The 22,082-nt window shown below is 36.4% G+C and overlaps 2 protein-coding genes across 14 annotated transcripts in view; both read right to left on the reverse strand.

The window, feature by feature from the left end:
- The window catches only part of CSRNP3 (cysteine and serine rich nuclear protein 3), a 104,870-nt gene extending 102,283 nt beyond the window's left edge, over positions 1–2,587 (reverse strand). The window contains exon 1 of one of the 2 annotated variants that reach the window (XM_048061455.2): positions 2,459–2,587. The gene's annotated coding sequence lies outside the window, so the exon portion shown is untranslated. The other variant, XM_013171388.3, reaches the window with a different exon arrangement.
- A 2,019-nt stretch (positions 2,588–4,606) lies between these two features.
- Positions 4,607–22,082, reverse strand: part of LOC106029947 (sodium channel protein type 2 subunit alpha) — a 195,411-nt gene continuing 177,935 nt past the window's right edge. For all 12 annotated transcript variants that reach the window (XM_066999708.1, XM_066999707.1, XM_066999706.1 and 9 more), the window contains 8 exons: positions 21,735–21,908; positions 19,476–19,598; positions 14,727–15,008; positions 13,100–13,153; positions 11,746–11,883; positions 10,545–10,649; positions 9,240–9,510; positions 4,607–7,983 (listed from right to left, as the gene is read on the reverse strand). In XM_066999708.1, coding sequence (XP_066855809.1) covers positions 6,788–7,983; positions 9,240–9,510; positions 10,545–10,649; positions 11,746–11,883; positions 13,100–13,153; positions 14,727–15,008; positions 19,476–19,598; positions 21,735–21,908 — 2,343 coding nt within the window. In that variant the 3' untranslated portion in view covers positions 4,607–6,787. The remainder of the gene's footprint in view (positions 7,984–9,239; positions 9,511–10,544; positions 10,650–11,745; positions 11,884–13,099; positions 13,154–14,726; positions 15,009–19,475; positions 19,599–21,734; positions 21,909–22,082) is intronic.

Genomic DNA, 22,082 nt, shown 5'->3' on the forward strand with positions numbered 1-22,082 from the left:
AGAAATTGCTTTTGTATGTAGAAGTAGTCTCTCTCTAATTATATACGTATATTAAATACATCTTTGTTTTAACACAGCAATTACTTAAACATCAGATTATAGCAAAATACTTCTAAAAGAAATCTTGGAATCTAAGTGCAAGTGTAATCTGCAGACTGGCTCACAGTTTTGGATAGTTCTGAAGAGCTGTTATCTAGGAAATAAATTCTTTGTTAACTGTTCAAACCACACTTGCTTATCAGGCTGCACATTATACAGAATATAGGACTACCAAAACCAATTAGTTTGATTAACTCTTCATTTCATGCCTCATGGAGTGCAGATTTGGGTAGCTATCTGGAAACATAGTCATGCCCCCTCTCCTTCTTGTCTTGGTCTGCCTAGCCTGGCACAGAACCGTGCAGGTCTCATGAAGTCCTCGGACAAGCCATCAAACTGCTGAGGGCGATCAGAGCAGTGGGAGTCATCTCCAATGGAGACTGAACTCATCCAGGAAAGGCAACAGGTTTTTTTTTCATGACAAAGCCATACAATAAACAGGATAGTTGAAGGACGGAGTAATACCTGCATCTTTACTAGAGCTGGAAAATTTGCAAATATATTTAAACCGAGCTTAAGAAGTCAAGTCATTTACAACAACAAAACGAAAGAGTTCAGTGTTCAATACTTGGTATTGCAATATTTATAATGCCATATACAATATATATAATACAATGTACAATACAATAAATTTATATTCACAATAGCATGGCATTATTCATTTGATAAACTGGTGAGGAAGAACAACTGTGGACTAACCAACTAATGTAACTAATGAACTGATACAACACCACAAAGTATACTACAGTAACAGTAAACAATTTTTTAAAAGGAAAATAAAACAGGAAAATATTTAATCTTCTAGATCTTATCTGTGTATATCAACTCTTCACTTAAAGCTGCATCTATTTGATGAGTCATTTCAGTAATAAGGATGCTCGGCATTTGTCAGATTCATACAGACATTAGGCAGACATCTTCGCTGCCAGGGTCATCAAGCCCCCCCCTTTTCGTCAGTTCATTGTTCCACTAAATTAGTCACTACCAACCACCTGTAAATATGCCCCTATTTACATTTCACTATTAAATAAGTAAATAAATAAAAAGAAGCCACGGCACGGTTCAGTCCCACTCACTCCCCTCTCCATCTTGCACAAACACATTGATGCGTTACATCAGCGCGGTGGTTACAGGGTAACATCTGCCTGTGGCTGGGCGCTGCTACTCCTGCTACCGGACTGCCAGCGTCACAAGCACAAAACCAGGCTGCGTTCAGATCATCGGTATCCTCTTTACAAGGCTTTTTGTTTTTAAATTACACCAATTTACAATAGTGGACATGTGTAATCACAACACAATTACAATATCCTGCAGTTGTTATTACTTATTTCCCCCAGCTATTGCTATGCAATCACAAAGGCAGTAAATTATTTAATATTGTCTTTAGAAGGACCTGTCAGAATCTGAAATCTAAACAGTAAGGCATAAGTCAGCAATAAATTCACAATAATATAAAACTGCAAACTGCAAACACTCCTCGCTGAATCACGTAAATAAGGGCTCCTGTAGCGTGAAGATGACAGCCAGTATCCGACTGCTTGATGTTCCTGAAAGTGCCTGAGATTGGGCCCACTTCACTCAAATTGTGGACAGATTTCCCTAATATCAACCAACATCACACCACACACAGGTGAAAGCTGTGTTTCTTTCAGGGTAGATAAAGTAAATGGATCTGAAGAGCTATGCTTAGGATCCCTGTGATCATTGTGAAGTAAAGGATATTTAGTCATAAAGATAAACAGAAGCCATCTCTGAAGGTCTCAGTTTTTTAATCCATTTTCTATCTTAAGCACATGATAGCTGCAATTTTTACTGACTTGTCTTCAACTAGTGAGGTACGCTGCCGGGCTAGCCTGAACCACGCTTCACAGGATAAACACCACAAAGGTAAAATGCCGAAACAAATCAGCAGCCAGGAGCAGGCGTACAGGACGGGCAGCCCCCTCCTTGCAGCCAGGCTTTAGAGCAGGGTTTCAGAGCCCACAGCTCTTGGAGCTTGCTGTCCTCTGACAAGAGCAGCACAGAGGCAGTCCGGGAGCCACCACAGCGCCGCCTCAGCACCGGAGCTCACGTACCTTTCTTTATTCACCCCAACGCCTGCCAGAGTAACAACGCAAAACGCTCCGGCTCCTCACACCGTCACGCCTCCCGCCGCACTGACGAGACAAAGGCGGCCAACTCGGACTTCGCAGCCGTTCGGGGCGGCGCTCGGCGCACAGCGGCACGGAGCGCTGCCAGAGCCGCCGGGCACGGCACGGCACAGCATGACCCGGCTCGCCTCGGCTCCTCCAGCCCGCTCCCCCCGCCACCTAACCTCGCCTCGCCTCGCCTCGCCCCGCCCCGCCGCGCCTCGCCTCACCTCACGCCGGTGCCGCCGCCGCCGGCCGTCGGGCTCCAGCCGTTGGGCTCGCGCCGCTTCGCGCCTCCTCCACGCGCCGCCCCGCCGGGGCCGTTGGGCTCGAGCCGCCGCTGCCAGGGCCGCCCCCGGACGTGCCGCGCGCACCTCCCCTCAGCCTGGCCCCGCCCGCCTCCCCTGCGCCTCCTCACCTGCCCCGGGCGGCCGCAAGCGGATGCCGAGGCCCCGCCGCCCGCCCGCCTCAGCGCCGTGCCCGAACCGGGAGGGCTGAGGAGCAGCGGCAGGGCAGAGGGACCAGCCTCTGGATAAGGGGGAGCTCGAGCAAAAGCACGCCTGTCTGCTCCGAGCGCGCTGGTAGTGTTGGCGCTAGGCTGCCGGTGCGTACAAATCGCTGCAGGAAGCATGGATTGGTTCTTGAATGGTATCCTCTGTACAAACGCGTGTATCTGCTTATTTTTCACAGCTCTCTTGCCACAAAACCAACGAACCGGTCGTAGCTTTGCTAATTCGGTGATGGGATTTCAGACTTCCTCTCATCTCTTCCTTTCTTAGACACTACCCTGAGCACTGATGTTTTCCAGGCAGAGGGGAAAATCGAATTGCAACGCTGCGGCCTAACAGCTCGCTACAGTAGCGCTGTAACACTGATGTGTGGAATTAAAAATCTCAACAAACCATTAGTGATTGAAAACTGTAAGAGAAGAGATGAAGGAAGCTGTCCTCCTACTCCATTCGGGGCAAAGTCCATTCAGACGTTTTTGCCCTGATCTCGGGTCCACGCTCGGGGGTAAGACACATCGCGTATGTGATCAGGTGTGTTCGGTTTTCCTGATGTGCCACAGAGATGTACATGAGTTCAGGCTGGGATCACAAGACATAAAGGCTCTTTCTTTGTGCCCGGAGGAGCAACAAGGTTGAGATTTTGCCTAGCTTTTAATTTGTTCAGGATGGTACTTGAAATTTACAACAGAGAAAATTTCTTTTAAAAAATAGCACTCAAATGTGACTGCAACCTAAAAATTTGGCTCCCCTACTTTCAGTGTTGCACATACTATTTTTTTAAGTCCATGTCTTACAGGATCACAGACAACTGCAAGTGTGTAAATGAACTCTTGCTCATTTTAATACATTGAGAGGATAGTCATACCTTGTAATTAAATAAATATATATATATAATGACAATTTCTTGTCCCTCCATTTTACAGAAAACTGCTTTGTTTCTGTATAGGAAGCACAGGAAGCTTTCCTAGGAGAGAATAAATACTTTGATACAAGGCATTTTCCCAACATACATCCAGACATCTCATAAGGGATTCAATAAAGTTGAGATTCAATTAGGAAATCTGCATGACAAGACTGACACAAGAAATACTTGTATTCTTTCCCCCAAAATGCAAATTTTTTCTCAGTTCCACTGCCACCACACTTGCAATGCCTGTTCTACACCTGTCTTCTGCATTCTTATACCAGCACTTCCACAGGTACGTGCACAACACTTAGTGCATATGCCAGCTCCTTGGCAGTGAAAAGCACTGTGTATAAATTCACCATAGAAAATTAGTATTATTGTGTTTTGAAATTATAATTGCATTTGGCACCCTAAGATTTTTTTTTTTTTTTAAGTTATGAATTTGATGCTTTAATAGAAGTTCCAGCAAAGTTTCTGCTGGCTTCCACACCCTCATGCCTTAAAGTAAAATAATAAATTATAAATATTTTACAAATTATGTAGAAAACAAAATTTTCCTTACAACACACACACATACACAAAGTTTGATTTCTAAAGTAAAATATCATTGAAATTATACATACTGTTCTGTAGCCTTGGTAGCCAGTTTCTTTAACATCTGATTTTCTAGTTGCCTTAGAATACCTGACATGAAAAAGGGGTTTAGGTATCGTGTACATAACTGTTATCCTACTCTAGAATGGTTTGTAGTAGGATTAATAACCTGATGAGAGTAAATGCAAATCGTAATAAAGATCTTCCTTAAAGCATACAGCTTCAACATTTGACCTTTCACAATTCTATTATTGAGTTTTAGTCACTATTCCCTACTTCTAATATTTTATATATTCACATTTTATTGTCATAGCACCTCTTGAGAGCCAATAATTTTTAGTGATGAAAACAAAGACAGAACAATTGAATACAATAAAAAATGAAGTCTTTATTCTTTTGGCTCAACTGTAATGTGGTTTACTGGTCTTTATGGTAATAGCATTTTCCTGCATGCAGTTCACCGACACACAAGTCAATATTTTTGTAAAAGGAGGAGTCAACATCAAATTTTTGCTTGTGTAAGAAACATAAAATGTCCTGATGTGATCAATTTTACAAGTTTGCTATTTAATCCCTGTGGGAAAAAAAGAAAAAAAAAACATCGTGGATCCCATATTATATTTAGAACAGTTCTAGTGCAGCATGAATCAACAAGAATAAGAATAGTCTATGTAAACAAACACTGGTAAAGATCTCATGAATAAAAAGACTACCTTGAAACTTCTGATGCAGGCAGTGCTAGAATTTTAAACAAATCTTCCCCACCACATTTCAATTACAAGTTATATCTATTTGGAAGCAAGTGCATTTTGGACTCAGTTTGAAACGTATTTCACATTAAAATGTGTGCAAAAATACAGTACTAATAAAAAAGCAGAAACCTAAAGCTACCCCATTCTCTCCTTTGTTTCTTATTTTGTGAAGTTCTTGAATTAAAAAGTGCTATGGATAGAAAGTAATAAAAGTGACAGTGACATCAACCTGAAGATAATTCTCATTTCTTATTTTATGTACAAAACGCTGAAAAATAAAATAAAATGATATTTTTACAATATTTATATTCTCTTAGAAAATTCTATCCATGTATTTTCAACAGATTGAGCAGTTTGCAACAAATCCTGTACAGTCTGACTATACACCGTACAGTATTCACTTAAAATTTTAGAATGCAAAGCAAGAAGCTCTTCAATAGCTGCAAACTATTGCTTGATGTCATGAAAGAATGATGACTGATTGAACAATTTGTTTCACTTAACCACTGAGATATGGCTTCCCATATTAGACTTTTAACAGTGGAAGGAGTAAAATTACAGCAGCAAAGGCAAGATAAACATGCATCAGTGATAGCTTCCAAACTATCTATAATGGTACAGAATACTTTATATTAGCTGTTAAAAGCTTGCAAACTACACTTATTGTGGTACATATTTGATGCAATAAATATTGTGCACAGGTCATTATTTGTTTGCTCAAACATGCACCACAGGATAAAATAACTATTTACATAGACGGTACTTTTTTAATCAACACATACGATGTCAACCTTGCTGAGAGCAGAAGATGGCTAAACAATACTGCAGGGTGAAGCAGAACAACTTCATAATCCTTAAGTTTTGTGTTGTTTTTTTTTGTTGTTGTTGTTGTTTGTTTGTTTTTGGTAAATTAAATTTCCCAAGTTCAGGTAAGCTGTTTTCCACAGAAGAATACTTAAAAATGGACTTCATGTCCCTCTCTCAATTTTTTTATGTAGAGTTCATTCAACTACAGTTAAATGACTTATGAAAAAATAAAACATCTGTTCTATTATTGTAGACTCTATGGGACTTTACAGGCACATTAAAATTTGTCTGGATGAGATACTAGATGGATACTGTTATTAAGCACCTCAAAATATAGAGCCACCCTGAAACATGGAAGTAGTCAGACTCTGCTGCTTTGTGCGACGTCATGTTTTTCCATGCATGAACTACAAGTGCAGCATGCCTTCATGCAAATCACTTCTGTCTGTACATTATAGAGAATCCGAGAGTAGAACACCTGGTTCTCATAACCCCTTCCCCAACATAAAACCCATTTACAAAAATAGTCACATATAATAGTAAACAACCTGTGAATTAAAAAATGATAAGTTCACCAACACTGATTTTTGTAAAAATATGGCAAATGTGGCTGTTGAAATGCAAACAGTGGATACAATTTTTATACTGAGTGTTTCATGTTAAACACAGAGATTCATAGGTTCGCACCTTTTTTTTTTTAAACCGATCCCTACAGTCTGATTGGCCATTTTATCTTCTCTTCAGCAGTGTCAGCTGGTAATAAAAACAACAACCTCCTGTCAAGATGTTACCCTGTTTTACAGAGTTGCAGTTTGATGACGAGGGGTCACTGTCTTGTTATAGGCACTGACCTTTTATATATATATATATAATTATATATATATTTATATATGTAAAAACTGTCAGTTTGGCATGTACCTCCTACAGGAGTCCTGTTGACACAAATACATACTTTCTCAGGCTGTAAACAGTTTATCACAAAATTCTGTGTTACTTTTTACTTTCCCTGCTGTCTTTACCTTTATCTTCTTTTTCTGATTTGTCTTTTTCATATTTATCCTTGTCTGGCTTTGTTACACTGTCATAGGATGGTGGGGAGGTTGTGGACGGGGTCATATCTGTTTTCTCTGGAGTGGAGTTCTCATTTAGTTTATCCATAATCATATCTTCTTTTGTGGGCAGATCATCTTCATCTTTACCTTTATCCTGATTAAATATACATGAAACTTTTTTGACTTTTTGCCTTAAAAGGTGACGCCTGAAAGCACGTTGAATAACGACAGCAGATACCTCCTCCTGTTTCCGTTTTAATGTGGTTGTGATTGGTTCATAGGAGACTTTAGAAGGATTGGCTGCCATAAAACGATCTTCCATCTGGATTCTGAGGGCATCCATCTCCCCACTTTCCCCCAGGACACGCTTTGTGAAAGCAAACAAGATGTCAAGGCAGTGAATTCTGTCACCGCTTACCATGGGCAGATCCATTGCAATAAGCTGGACTTTGTTTGGTTTTGCTATGAGAAGAGGAGGATCTAACGAAGCTGCAAAATCTGATAGTTTACTGAACTCTATGAATTGTGTTGCGTCTGGATCAAACTTCTCCCAGACTTCATAGAACATCTCAAAGTCATCCTCGCTCAGGGGCTCAGCACTTTCCTCAGTAGCAACACTGAAGTTCTCCAGAATCACAGCAATGTACATGTTCACCACTACCAGAAAGGATATGATGATGTAGCTGACAAAGAAGAAAATCCCAACGGAAGGGTTGCCGCAGTCGCCTTTAACAGAGCTCCCCGGATGATCTTTGTGAGGGTCACAGTCCGGCTCCCCACTGTTCAGAATTGGGGCTAACAAACCATCCCAGCCAGCAGATGTGGTGATTTGAAATAGGCAGATCATGCTGTTGCCAAATGTTTCAAAGTTGAACATGTCATCAATCCCAACTTCCCTCTTAACGTAGGCAAAGTTGGACATGCCAAATATCGCATAGATAAACATGACCAGGAACAGCAGCAGACCAATGTTGAACAAAGCAGGAAGAGACATCATCAAAGCAAAGAGCAGAGTGCGGATTCCCTTAGCGCCTTTAATGAGACGCAGGATTCGACCTATTCTGGCAAGTCGGATGACTCGGAACAAAGTGGGGGACACAAAATATTTCTCAATCATCTCAGCTAAGAACATACCTGTTGAAAAACAAGTTAAATTAGTAAATAATATTATTACATTTAAAAGCTGCTGCTAAAGGTTTATCCTACAAACATTGTAGAATGTTAAGAAGAATAGGAAAATTGCAGAGTCTTCAGAAATTCAGCTTCTGGCCAATCAGTTGTTTTTGCAAAACCTTTAGCATCCATTATGCCAGTGAAATCCGTAAATCCCAACAGAAAGTCTGAAGTAATTTGCAGGATAAGGAAGAACTGTGTCAATGACATTTCTAAGCATTAACTGTATAAATGCACACGCAAACAGACACAAAATGGCAAACTTTTTTAGGACAAACTCGTAACTGTTGTATGTAGAGTTGCAAATGGTGAGATCAGAATAGCTTTCTGTTTAACAAAAATAATGCCAGTTAATATGAAAGATCATACTTATAGCAGTATTCAAATGATGTAATCAAGTTATGATATTCAAATAAAGTAAGTTCAAAGAGAACTATAACTTAGTCACATTTGAAATAATATGATCACTAGTAATAATGACACAGCAATTCCAAACATAAATAAGCTGATAATATAAGGGCTTCCTAGAACCCATTGAAGAGCATTATAACATGGGCCTCAGTGAAGCAGGAAAATAATAAATATATCCTATTTCCATACAAAATGACAAAATGACAAATTAAAGTTCTGACAATTAAAATGGAACAACTTTTGATGCAGTTCTTTCAGGCTTTCTGCTCTAGATAAAGAAAAGGTTAGTAGAACCATATATTTATTTACAATGTCTGCTTCAGTTCTGCTTCTTCATTTGCTCACATTAGCGCTGGTGTAAAACCTCTCAGGATCAAATGAAACTCTGCAGGAAGCTCAATATTTTACATTGCTGTCTGAGTTGCTTGCATGCTAGCCTACCCAGAGTCCCACATAGATTTCACTTTTGGATTGAAGGAATCTGTTTTCTCCTGCAACTGCCACTGTTATTTTGTATCAGAATTGCCTTTCATTTATTGATTTCTTTCCATGCTGAGGAATTTCTACTGAATTCAGCATAAGGGTCTAATTTCAACCAATGTAAAAGTAAGAGTGTATGAAACACACGGATAAAAATTTCTTATTTTAATGTTATTTTTTGGGTAGTAAGATATCAGAAGACAGAAAAACAGGAGTCAGAGTTTCTAATCACAATGATGAACCCAAATGCAAACAGACTTTACATTCCAAAATTAATTTTCAGTTTCCCCAGAATTAGCCATTTCATGAAAATTAATTTTTCTTACCTACTATGGAGAGAATGACAACCACGAAATCAAAAATATTCCAGCCTATAGTAAAGTAGTAATGGCGAAGTGAAATCAATTTCAGGACACATTCTCCAGTGAAAAGTACGATAAACACCAGGTTAATCCAATATAAAATGTTTTCCATGTCTTCACTCTGATCATCTGTTTCTACCATCATTGTGACCATGTTAAGGCAGATAAGTATCATGATACTGATATCAAATGCTTGTTTTGTTACAAAATCAAAGACCATGCCTTGGAATTTGTTCTGGAGGGAAAAAAAAATAAGATTCATTACGATAAGCATTGGGTAAAATTTCTTTTTTCAATTGCTACAGATTAACTAAATCTAGTATGAAGGGGATTTTTTGTCTTCTATGAAGTCTTCAACTTGTATGAATTTTCCAGTTTGTACATGTAAACACAAATCAAATAGAAATGCAATTACTATGTTTATAAGCATTAAAGGGAAGATTTCAAAATATGCATGGTGCATTTTTTAAAATTGCAAAGGTGACTTTGCCACCTCAAACCAGCTCACTGTAAGCTTTGGTCACGCAGACTACTGATTGAATGCTTAACTTGACAAAATTTGAAAAAAACAAATGGAAGGTGGTATGGTAAAGAGGCTGAGAGTTAATAGTGCTTCAATTGTCAGAAAACTTTGGGAAACTTACAAAGTTTTCAAGCACAGAGTTCAGTGCTCTTCATGCCACCAAAATAACCTTTAAGACAATGTCTTGCATTTTTCAGCTATGGAGAACTTACTGATAGCTGAGTGGGCCACTCAGCAGGTTCCACAATCCAAAGTGGAACTGCGGAGCTGGCATCACTGCCCCAGCCAAACCCTGCTCTGTAGCACCAGGGGAGAGCAGGAGGACAAACCACTGTATGGATTGTGCAACAGGAATGTGAGAGGCAAAAGGACTTTTTTTTTCAGGCAATGATATGGTAGCTTGCCCCCAGTTTCAGAGTCTTACTTGATGACTGAAAAAGTCTGTGCCCTAAGGCACGTAGCTTGACAAATACACTGTCACGGTTGATTGTTTTAGTCAAATCAGTGTTTTGAAAAAATGCCACATAAAATGTCATTGCTAACAGCAGAGAGAAAATGAGGGGGAAAAAAGGAAAGAGAAGAGAGAATCCTTCATGTTTAGAATGCAAAAGACAAATAATTTGTATTTCAGATGAATAAGCCTTTTCTTGTATCACTTGTATTTTTAGCTTACAACTTAATTCAGCCTAAGGCATAACTGAAATATTTTTTAAAGAGATGTAAAAGGACAAGATTTTTATTCTTACTGCCGGTCGTGGTATAGGCTTTTGTGGTTTCTTTGAACCCAACTTTTTCATTGCATTGTAGTATTTCTTCTGTTCTTCTGTCATAAAAATATCTTGACCTCCAAAGTAAAGCAAAGAGAGAAAAACTGGTTACAATCACATATTTCCATTGGTTACTTATAAACAGGAATACAGAATAGTAATAATCACTCTTGTTCACATTCTCATCTGTGTGAAAAATTAGGGCAGACATGGAAATCCTGTTCTATCAGTTTATATCAATTATAAGTATATGGGTAACAAAATAAATGTTTTACATATTCCACTCTTGATATTTAGGATATTTTTTGAAAGGCTCTTGAACTTCAAATGTTTGTGATAGATCTCTGGTTTCCACTGGGAAGGTACAGAGGATGGAAGCCTTCAGGAAGGAGAGGTGCTTTTTCTTTGAATTCCTAAATTTCATCAGACACAAGCTAATAAAACATTCCAATCCCCTTCTCTTGTTTCTCCTCTCAAGCAAATTTTGGCAAAATTTCAGAGTTGACATCTGTGATACCAAAGGAGAATTAGCAGTTGGTCATATAACCATATTTCACAACCTCTTCCTCTCCCTACATTGAGGCAGGACTTGAAGCAGGAGATCCTAGAACCGCTACATGGAATTAGCAGGGGGGAAAAAAAAAAAAAAGCAGATTTCTCTCCATCTCAACCAATTTCATCACGTGTTCAACAGCACTTCAACCAGTCAATAACATTTTGTCTTCCAGTTACTTTAGTTAAGTTCAACTGCTGAAACACTGATACCTTTTGAGGCAGTGCTGATAAAATATGAAGACTAAAGAGCGTACGAATAAAGATACTACAATATTAGGGTTGAGCTCTGAGACATGACAATATTGTAGCTAAGAGTTTTTATAGCTATGTTTAGCTATTTCGATGTTTAGCCTTCTTATCATCATGTTAGACTCCAGACCCATATCTACATCTTTACACAGATGACATTGAGTATTTCACTAACTGTGGACAGACTTGTGGTGTCACTTGTCCGTCAAAACACTCATCAAGTGAAATTGTACTGCTTTAATAATTTAATGTATTTAATATGCAAAGCACGTTAATTTATCATAAAATAGAAAAAAAAAAAGGAGAAGGTCATTGTGTGTGGACCAAAAAGATGGATTTTTTGGCTTTCATTTCTGAATAATGATAAAGTACTTATCTTCTTTTTCTGCTGGTTGAAATTGTCTATGATGACACCAATGAAAAGGTTCAAGGTAAAGAATGATCCAAAGATGATAAAGATGACAAAGTAAAGATACATGTACAGGTTATCTTCATATTTAGGCTGATCCAAAACCTGCAAAAAGGCATAGACACTAAGCCTTAGTTTAACTGTGGACACAGAACCATATAGCTGCTTAAAAGAATGTAGGGCTCTGCCACTCTGATCTTCGCTTCTTATGGTCAAGTTCCCATGTAGCCATCCCACTGATCTGCAATTTATGACATAACATTCTTGACAAAGGACTTTGCTATTGAACTTGCTATTTCATTTTTTAGAATAAATAAATTTCAGTTTTAGAACAAATATTGAAGCCACAATTGGTTTAATTTAATATACCACTCTCTGTCTCAGGCTATAGATAACCAGAAACACCAGTGCTACCAACACTTAGTAAGCTGTACTGGATTTCAGTATTTGTAGCATGAACTGTCATTTTTGAAAAACTTCTTTTATTGTTTTATCACTCACTGCTTTGTCTGAGTTTCCCTGCAACCTATCCTTGTTTTTACCTGAGCTTTAACTCAAAGGATACATTGGTCAGGTTACAGCACATGTTCTTTGTAGCTTAATGGGCCTAAGTAGGCTAAAGAGAAGCATCCAAACAATGTTTAAAGTGTATTTTCTTGGTACAGCTATGCACATTTATTATACTACACCAGGCCTCCTGCTGTGACTATACCTTACAAAAAAGTTGGGGCTTTACCAGTATAGTTTATTCAGTTGTCTACTTGGAGCTAGAGCACAACCAGCACCAAGAGCGCAAGGGAAGACAAAAGGATACGAAAATGCACCCGTCAAATTAAGAATAGGAACTGTTTCCTGAGGAAAGGAGCCAGGCTGTCTGCTGAGCATAGTGAATGTCTCAACTTCAACTTCAATAAAATAAAATAAAATAAAATAAAATAAAATAAAACAGATAAAAAATCAGAGGTACAAACCATCATCTCTAAACTGTGTATCAATGCCTGTCTCCAAATTTAAATAATACCTCAATATACATACAATGAGAGGAGGAAAAAGCATTGCATGGCAATAATTCAGTCTGCTGTACAACTTGAGGAATTTTGGTCCAACTGTACCATAGAGAACAAGGAATAATTTAGGACTGCTCCTCTGCTTTCTTCATGTCTTGTATTTTTCTTATGGTTTCCATTTTCACTAACTATAAAACTGTAATAACTCCTTGTTCTCTCATTTTTACTGTTATTTATGAAAGATGTTAAAATTATGTTCTTAACTCTTAGACCTCACACAGTCAAAACAGATGGAATCACGGGAGAATACTCACATTGCGAGAATCCACAGCTGCATACATGATATCCATCCATCCTTTAAATGTAGCCTATAAACAGAACACTGGTGTTTATCGCACACTTATCCAGGAAAATGAGTTGTCAGAAACATTTAAGAGCTGAGGACTAAGTATCTTAAACATCATATCTAAGTATCATAAAAATCAGCACATTGTAATATTAATAGGCACATTTTGCCTTGTATTTTATGTTTTATTCATATATGAGGATCACAAGCAACTTCTAATATCTGACTCTAAAGGACAAAACATCTATTAAATTAAGAACTTTAAATTCTTATGAGTAATGCCCAAAATAAAAGTTAGTTTCTGTCTATGAGAAAAGAAGATGTACTTGATATAGATTCAACACAGCTAGTGTGAATTAGATTTGAATTGCTTACATTTTTTGTGATAGTCAGTATAGCCTCTATACTTTGTATTGTTTCTGTGGAGTCGTAGATTTATCCACATTTAGAGCTATTACCAGCTTTTGGCTCTAATGCATAACACTTTTCAACAGTCGCAGTGATACTCCACAGTTTTTAAGCAAGAGTTCAAGTTCATTTACCTTTATAACTCACAGGAATTAACTGCTCTCTGGTCCAGGAATTTCTAATTTCTCCATACCCATGACAACAGATTTGTCACAATTAACTAACACTAATTAGAAATGATACATACATGAAGAACTAGCTTATCATTTATGAGCAAATACCTCCCTAAAATACACAGTCTTGTGGAAGTTAGCACAGGTGATCCCAAATCAAAAGGACATATCATAGCCCTAAAAGTCAGAAAGATAAGGGAAATATCTCCAGTTTGAATTCTCAGGACTCTTAGAATCACTGGCAAAGAAAGAAAAAGTATCTTGCATGTGGGAAGCATGTTTGCACATAGTGGTTTTAAGCAAGAATCTTGTGAAATATATTAAGGAATTGACTAATATACAAGTTAAATTTTAGAAGAGTTTTGTAAACTGGAATATAAATATCAATAAAAATATGGAATCTCCCAAAGTAAAAGATTTGATCTCAGCTGTGGGAATTCTGAAAGCACCAAACCTCCCCAGGTGCCCCAGAAAGTTCATCTCTTTTGAAATAAACTCTTAAATTGAGCTCTTTCCAGCTTCACAGGAATCCCGTACTGTTGATATTCACCTGCTTGATTTCTTTCCAGAGTTCATTTTTGCTTTTTATTTGGCTTATTGGTATATTATTTTGACTGCTTATTTTTCACAATTTTCCTGCTTACCAAACTTGACTTCCAACAAGTATAAAAATATACTATAATCAGCTGAACTGAGGTGCAAGACTGATATATGAAGAAAGGTTAAAAAATGCACCTTATGTATTTTAAACATCCATTTCTGCATACACATGTCCCTTAGACACACACATATATATCCCAAAATATATGTATATATTTTTAAAACACATACTCCACAGTTTATTTAAGGATTTTTATAAGAATCCCAAACAAAGAAGCGAGGAAAAAGATTTCTAAATGAAAGAAACAGAAATAACTTTGACTGTTACAAGTAAACAACAGATATAAAAAGAGAAAAAAAGAGGAAGAGGAAGAGGAAGAGAAGGAGAAGGAGAATTAAGGAGTGGTGTCTTACCACTTGAAGCAGAGAAAGATAACCAAGGCCTACATTATCAAAGTTAACCTTCACATTCTTCCATCTGGCAGTTTCATTGTTTTTTATGAGTTCTTCACATTGGCTGTAATTGTTGATTTGGCTGATATCAAATCTCTCATCAGTCGTAGTGTTAACACAGTAATAAAATTTTCCAGCAAATAGATTTACTCCCATGATACTGAAGATCAGCCAGAATATAAGGCAAACAAGAAGCACATTCATAATGGATGGAATGGCTCCTAAGAGGGCATTCACAACCACCTAGTGTACAAATGAAACAAGAGACAGTATAAGAACACAAGCACCACTATCTTCATCAGACTTCCTTAAATGTAACACCTTGTTATAATTCTGTATTAAACTGTATTATACCTTTTGGATTGTAACAAGTAAGAAGAAAGATAAAATGTCAACATAATTAGAGGAAAAAACATAGTAGTACTAGGAAAAGCTGTAGCAAATGGTAGCTTGAAATAATGGAAAGAAGAACAGATAAAATGGAACTCTAAAAAATAAGAGCATTAATTATTTTTAAAATATTTACTTAATGTATGTCTGCAGAACAGTAGCTGTAATATTTCTGATGACTGCATCAAGCACAAAAATCTTTTTTGCTATTAAGTGTTTACTGGATAAACATTCCAAATCAATATTATTGAGCAATTTTTTAATTGAAAGTAATTAGAGACTTCCTTTAAATAAAAGAAAACTAAGGGATGTCTCCATGTTCATTTGGATGGCTATATATAAAAGCAGAAAACCAAACGTGTTCAAAGCAGGAAAATAGCTGACTATGTGAACACAGAAAAGCTGGTAGTGTTCATGTAAGCAGCAATTAAGATTTGAAGAAGGGGGAGACTTAATTTAATTTCCCAATGAATTTTGGGAAAAATAAGGCTTCAGGAAAGAAAAGTATGAAAAAGAGTTAATGTATGATGATGAATGACAATTAAAAGCATGCCAAAATCAAAAAGAAAAAAAAAAGTTAGGTAGAAAGTAGGTCCATTATGAATGAGAATGATTTATTTAATGATGAAATTGATGAACTCCTAAATTAGTTAATTCTTATTTTGAATCTGTTTGTACGTAAGTAATAATATAAATTATATAAATTCAATAACTATAGAACACCTTTGCCCATTTTTCCAAAACAACTGAACCATCTCCATAGAACCTAATGATGATTTTGTTTTAAAAAAATCACTTATATGATATAGGTACTCTAACAGATCTAGCATACTACACTGTTTCTATTTGTAAAATATTTTGGCATTATGTTTATATTTACATTTCATGGGTTCCATAGAATCAATTACTTGAAAAACTATTCATCTAAGTAGATCACTTTTAATTCATTGTCATTTTACATGACAGAAAATAAAACCTTTGAAGGCTACAGTAGGTATAAACCATCATGTATACCATATAGTAAACAAGCTGAAGGAAAGGAGAAATACTTGCACTTTCAGGTCTCCGTTCCTGTCAAAATAATATATCTTTGGGGGGATACATACTTTGGACAACATTAGAGATCCGATACAGCTTCAATGTATTTTTGTTTTATTAAATTTAGAAGCTGGAACAAATTAGGTTCTATATAAATTATTCTATAACTGTATAGAATGGTGGATGAACTCTCCCATGCTTCAAGCTGACCTGTGTGTTGTGCTTTTTTTTTTTTGCCACATACCTTAATCACATACTGTAATAAACATTGTTTCTAACAGAAAAATCTATTAGTTAAGAAAATATTCTTTTTTAAAAGCATCTCAATTCTTCTAATAGAAATATAACTAGATTCCTTAGCTGTAATAATATTATTCAATCACTGAGATATGAAGTTATTGAAGTGAAGATATTTGTCTTCTAGTTTTCAGTCTTATTACACCTGAGAATTCTGTTCCTCTTTCTATTGCAGCTGCAGATCCAGTTATGTTATTCTTTCTATAATTGTTGAATTTCTACAGCTGATTTACTTTCCCTGGTTTTAGTGTGCATCCCAAAGCTATAGCAGGATCAGCTTGAAACATGAATCATTTGAAAATACTAAAAATGTAATGTTGAGCATCATGGAAAACACCAATTGGTCACCTCCTGGCTTCCATTGGAAGTAGGGGTAGTACAAGAAAACAATGCATGTGAAAGAAGGGAAAGCATTAGAGAGAGATTAAACAGTGTCCTTTACTTGTTAAAAAGAAAAAGGTTGTATGTGCCTATCACTACATAGCAGTAAGTAATAACACTTGGGGCACAGCATAGCCAGATCATGTCTTAGCATAATTCTTAATTATATATCCACAAACTAGTTTCATGAAGTCTCGTGCAAATTAAAGTTTACTTCCTTTAGCAGTAGTTATGTAAGGAAGATATAGGAGAAACATGACATGTTTTTCCACTGGGGGAATGCTTTCTATTAATTATTAGTTTGGGTAGGTACAACAAACCCTGATGCTAGGGTATCCAACAGTATGGAGGATTAAAAATTTAGATGGGTAGAATGGAATTTATTGCATCTATGTAAGAAATACAAGTGTCACTGGAAGTAATTCTAAGTACCCATGCAAATATGTACACCATACTATGTTGTCATATCTTCAGTTCATGGATAACAAATACCAAAGAAACCACTTTTTTTTTTTTAATGACGAAACATCGATTTCCATATATCAGACCTTAAAATCTTATTGTAATTATTTTTTTCACCAACTTGAGCTACTGTATCTTTAGACATTAAGTCTGAAATTTCTTTAAATAAACAAAAGATGTCTATATCCATAGAAATGTTATTCCAGTGGTTAATTGCCTAACTAACAAAGGTATCTCATTTTTATTCTGAAGTTATCTAATTTCATATACTACTTCTTCTTATGTCTTTTGCTAAGGTCATAAATCTCATTATCTGTACGATTTACAGAGACATACAGTTAGCAGATCTGGATTAAAACAGTAGGTAAAGTTCACATCAACATGGAAGTTACAGGATTGAAAATTACCCATATACCTTCACGAGAAAAAGTGATTTTTTTCTACCTTACTGCATTAAATTGCTAATTAAGAAATTTACTGTACAAAGTTTTGTTTTCAATTTTTTTTCCTAATTATTCTCATTAAAAAGTAACAGCTAACGTGCTTTTAGCAAGATATTGCTGATGTTTTAGACAGGCCTTATATTTGATATAAGCATTCCAAATTTTGCTATTTGTCTCAGCACAGTTCTGAAGGTTTTTTTTTTTTTTTTTTTCTTTTAAGTGAGAAGAGGTGTCCTTTTTAGCCAATTTAAACACAGGAGACAATGAATTATAAAAGCTTTGCTTTCTCTGCAACTGTGAAAATACTTGTTTTTTCTTCAGATCAGAAGAGAAAAAAAATACATGTAGTCACTTAGAACCCAGACATTCTAACTTGTTCAAAAAATGCTGTAGGAAAAATATGTTATGTTGAGGAAACTATGAGAATTCATATTCTGATGAAGGGCTCTCTTTCCACACATATATAGCATCATATGGTCTTCAGAAGTTCACCAAATTGTGGTTGACTTATAAATTTACTAATAAGCTTGTAAACTGGGGTGTCAAAGATCAGTGGTTGCAGTAGGGAGCTCACACAAGGATCTCTTTTAATTACAGCTACAGTTTATTTTTTCAGCTCATGTGCATTTGCTAATTAGACTAATAGCAATATGTCCCAAGTAGACAGACGGGCCCTGAAGGTACAAGTCACAAACATCTTCTGGCAGGAGCTAGAAATGTCTTCTATAGTAGTAGTTGTTGACTACTGCCCATAAGAGAAACATTTCTAGAGCTTTCATGTCATAGCAGAATATGTAAGGTTTTTGTTCACTTCAGTGCACTAAAGAAGTGATTTAAACTAATCAATCTGACTTCGCACTGAAATAGAGAACCCAGCTGGGCAAATCAGGGTCTCAGCTGTGGTAACTGATACTATGATAACAGCTGTGGACAGTAACTTCTCAAATATATCCAACTCTCAGCAACAAAAAGTCTTCTCATATGTTTTCAGGCTTCTTAGTGCTCTGTAGATTACAATCAACATTTTTAAATCAACATAGAAAGCAATAAGCAACCATTTTAAGCCAGAAATCATAAAAACGAAACACTAGCACCTTCTTTGAAATACACAATAAATGTCTCAAATGAATGCAAGTTTAATTTGAATGAGAGAAGACATTTATCATGGCCAATTTTCTTAACACATCAATTCATTAAAAATAAATAGATTTGTAACAGAAATTGCCAATTAATATTTATATAAGAGAATGCTAAGAGATTTTTGATGGCTATGGATGATATTCTATAGTTGTATGAAATACACATATGCATACATGTGTGTGTGTATGTGCACACACTTTTATGAGGAAGTATTGTGGTTTTTTTTAAACTGTTTTGACTATAACAGGATTTAATCATATGGGATAATTTCAGTCTTGTGGTAAAATCCCATAGATCCATGCAGCTGATAAATCTTTGGGACCTTCAGGAAAATATGAAATTGGCTTAAAGGCCAGTGGATTTAAATAAACTTAACAATGTGTGCAATAACACATGAATTCATATAAGCAGATGAAGCCTTTTGCTTATATGTTAGTGATAAATGTAAAATATATAAGATGATAGTGTAGCATTTCTGCATGGATTTGTCACTGATTTTTCTGCATGCATTGTTTTTGTGTATGCATGCATTATTTCAAATTCTTTCATTTTTTCTTACCCTCATCCCTTCAAATCGCGACAAGGCTCTTAGAGGTCTCAAAGCTCTTAGTGTCCTAAGGGATTTAATCGCACCAAGTTCTGAGTAGCCCAAGGCATTAGCTGTTAAGCTAACCAAAGAGACCTACGCAAAAACAGAAAGGCAATAGTGCTCATTCATCTTGTATATCCTTTGATACATATGGTGGGGATGATGTGTGCCCTGAACTTCCCAAGAAGATTCAAGGGTGGACCTCTTTCTCCAGGAATTCCTCTATAACGCAAAAAGATTTTTGAAGTCAGACAAAGTAGAATAAAAGTGTATTCTAGGTACCTGTTGATGAAATCATGTTGGCAGAATGGTATAAAAATGCCTTCTAAAATCACATAAACCAGTCAACATTTGGTGGTATTTAAAGAAAACTGAAGTCACATGCAAAAAGAAAACTCCCAGAAGCTGGGTGAATTGGAATGCTCAATTTAGGACAGGACTTCCCATGGTATCTTCAGAACTTGAAAATGTAAAAACTCTCAAAAACCACACTCAGACCTGGCCTTTGGTCAAATGTAACTTTCTAGTGTCCATAAAATCTTATTCAACAGCCATAGCTACCAGTGCTGTTCAGATTTAACCAGACCAATCAAAACTGATAACCAACTGTTAGACAATGGTGGGAGCTTCATTGTTAGGCATATCCACACTTCATTACATTCCCTGTGACTCCTTTAACCACTTCATCAATTCTGGCTTGTATAACGCTGGTCTGGTCTGCAGGCAGATGAGTAAATAAAATAGAAAAGCTGTAAAATAAATAACACAATTATCTGTCATCAATAATCCTTAGAAATGCATTTAAAGTAGACCATTGGGAAGAGATGGCCCTAGTAAAGAAAATTAACAACTTTTATTACTCTCTGTTTAATGTCCTTCTCTTCCAGCCTTCCTGTTCTCTCATTTCTTTCATTTCCAAATTTAATCTCTTTGCTTGGTTATTTGAGTCCTCTGACTAAACACTTAAAAAAATACTTCAGAAATTACTACTTTTTTACATGCAAACAACTGCACTAGAAAAAGGTTGCAAAAAAAATCAGAAAGATATTTATAAAGTTCACAGAAGTAACTAAGCCACAAATTATCATATAAGACTTAAATATTTGTTGATAAATACAACAAACATATAAAGACAGTGTAAAGTATTATTCACAAAGTCTCTGTAGAATTCTACTGATCAAGATAATTTACGCAATCTGGGACTGAGTCATTAAATATTTTACAGAGGTACAGGCTCAATCACAGAATAATAATGTGGCACCTAGCCACATTTTATCATAGGATCTGCAATGCTGGTATGGATATAAAAATTAGAATTTCGTCAAGCTCTGTGTAGTAAAGACGTCATGGTCTATCCATTGTAGTCTTACAGAGATATCTAGCTGTTTCCACAGGATTCTGCTGCTGATCTGAATGAGTGAACAAGGGACTCAAGACAAACTCTTACCTTGCATTCCATGGGAATTACATATGCAGAACTGAGAGAGACCATATGTAGTCAGGCTGTCGGGGATGGATGGGAAATGAATGTCTGCTGTGTGGTAAACTTCCATTTTTTGCTACCCAGTACTATTGTTTGTCACTTAGGCTTGGAATTATGACACTCCTCCTCCTTCGGACAATGTGTATCTGCTTCTTGGTGGTGCAGCCTTTTTGAAAATCTTTTGAGTACCCTTTCCAAGGGGACTGATCTATAAGTGCCTCTTTAAGGTTGCACATGCAATGCAAGAATACTGAGTAGTAAAATGGAATTGAGTTCCTAGCAGTATTTTCCTTTCATAGTTCCCAGCAGTATTTTCCTTTCCTTTCACTGAGTAAGTGATAGGACATTTACAGTAATTGATTAGAGTGTTAGAAACCTTTAAAGAAATTGCTTTGAAATACTCAAATTCCCTATATAGTAAAAAACTAATGAGGATCAGCAGCATCCTTTCCACACAGAAAAAAATACCAAAAAACATTTCAATAAAGCTCTACAACTTCATTAAACTGCAGAATATCAACAAACCATCTCTAGAATAATACGTATATCTACATTATTTTCCTTTTCTAAACAGAATTATAAACCGTACCAAAGTAAAAAAAAACAAAAACAAAAACAAAAAAACAGTAAAACTGTAAACAGTTTTAAAATAGAGCTTCCATTGGATAGAACAGAAAGTTTCTCTTAAACACATAGTACTCTGATTTTTAGAGCCTGTGATACAGAATATGAAAAAGAATACATACATCAACAATCAGGAAGTCCAGCCAGCACCATGCATTAGTGAAATAGGTTTGAAAGCCATAAGCCACCCATTTTAAAAGCATTTCCAGAATGAAGATGTAAGTAAAAACTTTGTCAGCATATTCCAGCATGGTCTTGATAGTTTTACGCTGTTCTATGTATATATCTTCAAAAGCCTGTGAAGAAGATTTTTGAGGATATAATTAAATGAATTCCCAATTTGCAATGAAGGATAGAGTAACCAAGAAAGTATTTGAATTGAAAAGATATCTGTGGTGATAGGCCACATATCCTTCCCTAAAGCACAACCTTCTCTTTCACTCCATAATATAGTCTTCATAATGCTGGGT

This window comes from Anser cygnoides, chromosome 6 (assembly GCF_040182565.1).
Source record: "Anser cygnoides isolate HZ-2024a breed goose chromosome 6, Taihu_goose_T2T_genome, whole genome shotgun sequence".
In the NCBI taxonomy this organism is placed as follows: domain Eukaryota; kingdom Metazoa; phylum Chordata; class Aves; order Anseriformes; family Anatidae; genus Anser; species Anser cygnoides.